We start from the raw sequence: 2,269 nt of genomic DNA, 5'->3' as shown, positions 1-2,269 counted from the left end.
ATAATAAATAATTGTAGATATGGTATTCTATAGACACAGTGATGAATATATTCTGTATTTGACAATGCTCAACAGTGTATTTACAAATCTGAGAAGGTTCATTAATGTTTAATATTCTTACCATGACTATTCTTTTTAAATGCAAATTTACACAGAAGTAGTAGTACTGAAAGATTTTACTTTTATGACTCAAAAATTTAAAGAAATTACACTATTAATGATGTTCAAATATCTCATATTTGTATCCAATCTCCAAGCTATTTGAGTCCCCATAACATAATGGAATTTTCTACTTTTTTTATCTTCAAGCAAATGACCATTTTCAATAAGAAAATGTTCAAACTAGGAACATATCTAATTATTTAATTAGAATATTTTTCATACAACCCAAATCCTGGTGCTCCTTGTCCTATATGGCAATCCATTATTCCAATCAGACATGTGGGTACTTAAATTGACCTTTCCTCAATACTTAGGCTATCAGGGGACATCCTTGAATAACTACAATACTCAGAAAAGGAATAGAGAAGATCAAGCTTTCAGGCAGATAATTATAGGGTATTCGTATTATATGATGTATTAAGAACATTAATTAAATTATGTTCCTCTGATATTGAAATTTTTGTTCTCTTAATCCACCCTTTATTTCACCTTATTAATGTTTCACTTTGCTTTGTATTCATAGGTGTGAAGGAGCATGCCTTAAAGATGTGAAGTGATAGGTACATTTTGCTAGCACCTAAATGTCTTTAGAATAAAACTTTGAAATTTTCATCATTAACTTTATGATTACACAAAATTTGTTGACAATGTGCAGTAGTACCGCACACATCAGCCTCCACACTCATGTCTTCATGTTCTTTGTGAAAACCCAGAACACCCCTTCCAGGAAGATGGGAAATCGCAGCTTGCTGAATGAGTTCATTCTCCTGGGAATACCTCAGACGGAGGGACTGGAGACGGTGCTCTTGATCATCTTCTCTTTCATCTACCTCTTCACCTTGCTTGGAAATTTACTCATCTTTACAGCAATCATTTCATCCTCCACTCTTCACACTCCTATGTATTTCTTCTTGGGACTTCTGTCTATTTTTGACATGTTATTCCCTTCTGTAACCTGTCCCAAGATGCTCATTTATCTTTCTGGCCTGAGCCGGGCCATTTCTTATAAGGGCTGTGCTGCCCAGCTCTTCTTCTATCACCTTCTGGGTTCCACGGAAGGATGTCTCTATTCTGTCATGGCTTATGATCGCTATGTTGCCATCTGTCACCCACTAAGATACATGCTCATCATGAAGCCTGGACTCTGTGTCGGCTTGGTCATGGTAGCCTTGTTGGTGGGGTGTCTCCAGGCCACCACGCTGACCTCCTTTACCTTTCACTTAACCTACTGTGGCCCCAATCAGGTGGACCACTTCTTCTGTGACATCCCTGCCATTTTACCCCTGGCTTGTACTGACAGTTCTCTGGCGAAGAGAGTGGGCTCCATTAATGTTGGCCTCCTGGCTTTAGTGCTTTTATTCAGCGTTTGTGTCTCCTACGCTCACATTGGGATCGCCATTCTGAGGATCCGTTCAGCAGAGGGCAGGCGGAAGGCCTTCTCCACCTGCAGCGCCCACCTCACTGCCATCCTCTGTGCCTACGGACCTGTCATCATCATCTACCTGCAGCGCACACCCAACCCTCTGCTTGGGGCCGTGGTGCAAATACTAAATAACATTGTCTCACCCATGCTGAACTCGTTAATCTACTCTTTAAGGAACAAAGAAGTGAAAAGGTCCCTGGAAAGAGTGTTCCAAATTGCAGTATTTTCTGTTCAGGAATGAATTATAAAGTCTGTAATGGATTCTTTTTAAAAAATCAGGGTTTCGGGGAAACAACCTCCTATGGTCTTCTAAAAAATAAGCACATAATATGAATTATTCCTCCGTAAGCCATGTGTTCTGTTGGTCTAGGAAAATTTCCTATTCTGCTTTGCCTCTTTAGTTGCTAAGATCTCATAATTAATTTTAATATTATTCTCCATGCCTCAATCCTGGGTAAGGAGTCTGAGGGGCATATCAGGAAGATAGAGACAGATTTATTATCCCTCTAATGGATAGTCAATTTTGCCTGATTGAATATCAGATTAGGAATAGTCTAAGAAATAATCTCTCACAGCCTCTCTTTGTGCCAATTGAACCATCCTATTTTACTCTTGCTCTACTTACAATGTAATTTGTCTCCTTTTTCTACCTGTAAACATTTCTGTATCTCAATTTTACAAAGA

At 38.8% G+C, this 2,269-nt stretch overlaps 1 protein-coding gene across 1 annotated transcript; it reads left to right on the top strand.

Moving 5' to 3' along the window:
* Nucleotides 1-893: 893 nt before the first annotated feature.
* On the top strand, nucleotides 894-1,826 carry LOC306640353 (olfactory receptor 10N1-like; the record flags this gene model as incomplete). Its single annotated transcript, XM_079104555.1, has 1 exon — nucleotides 894-1,826. One exon carries the CDS (start codon nucleotides 894-896, stop codon nucleotides 1,824-1,826), a length of 933 nt encoding a protein of 310 aa, XP_078960681.1.
* Nucleotides 1,827-2,269: the final 443 nt, after the last annotated feature.

The sequence above is a fragment of the Sciurus vulgaris genome, assembly GCF_902686455.1.
Source record: "Sciurus vulgaris genome assembly, chromosome: 11".
NCBI classification, from domain to species: Eukaryota; Metazoa; Chordata; class Mammalia; order Rodentia; family Sciuridae; genus Sciurus; species Sciurus vulgaris.
The sequence above is the reverse complement of the archived record's forward strand: the minus strand, read 5'-3'. Positions and strand labels throughout refer to the sequence as shown.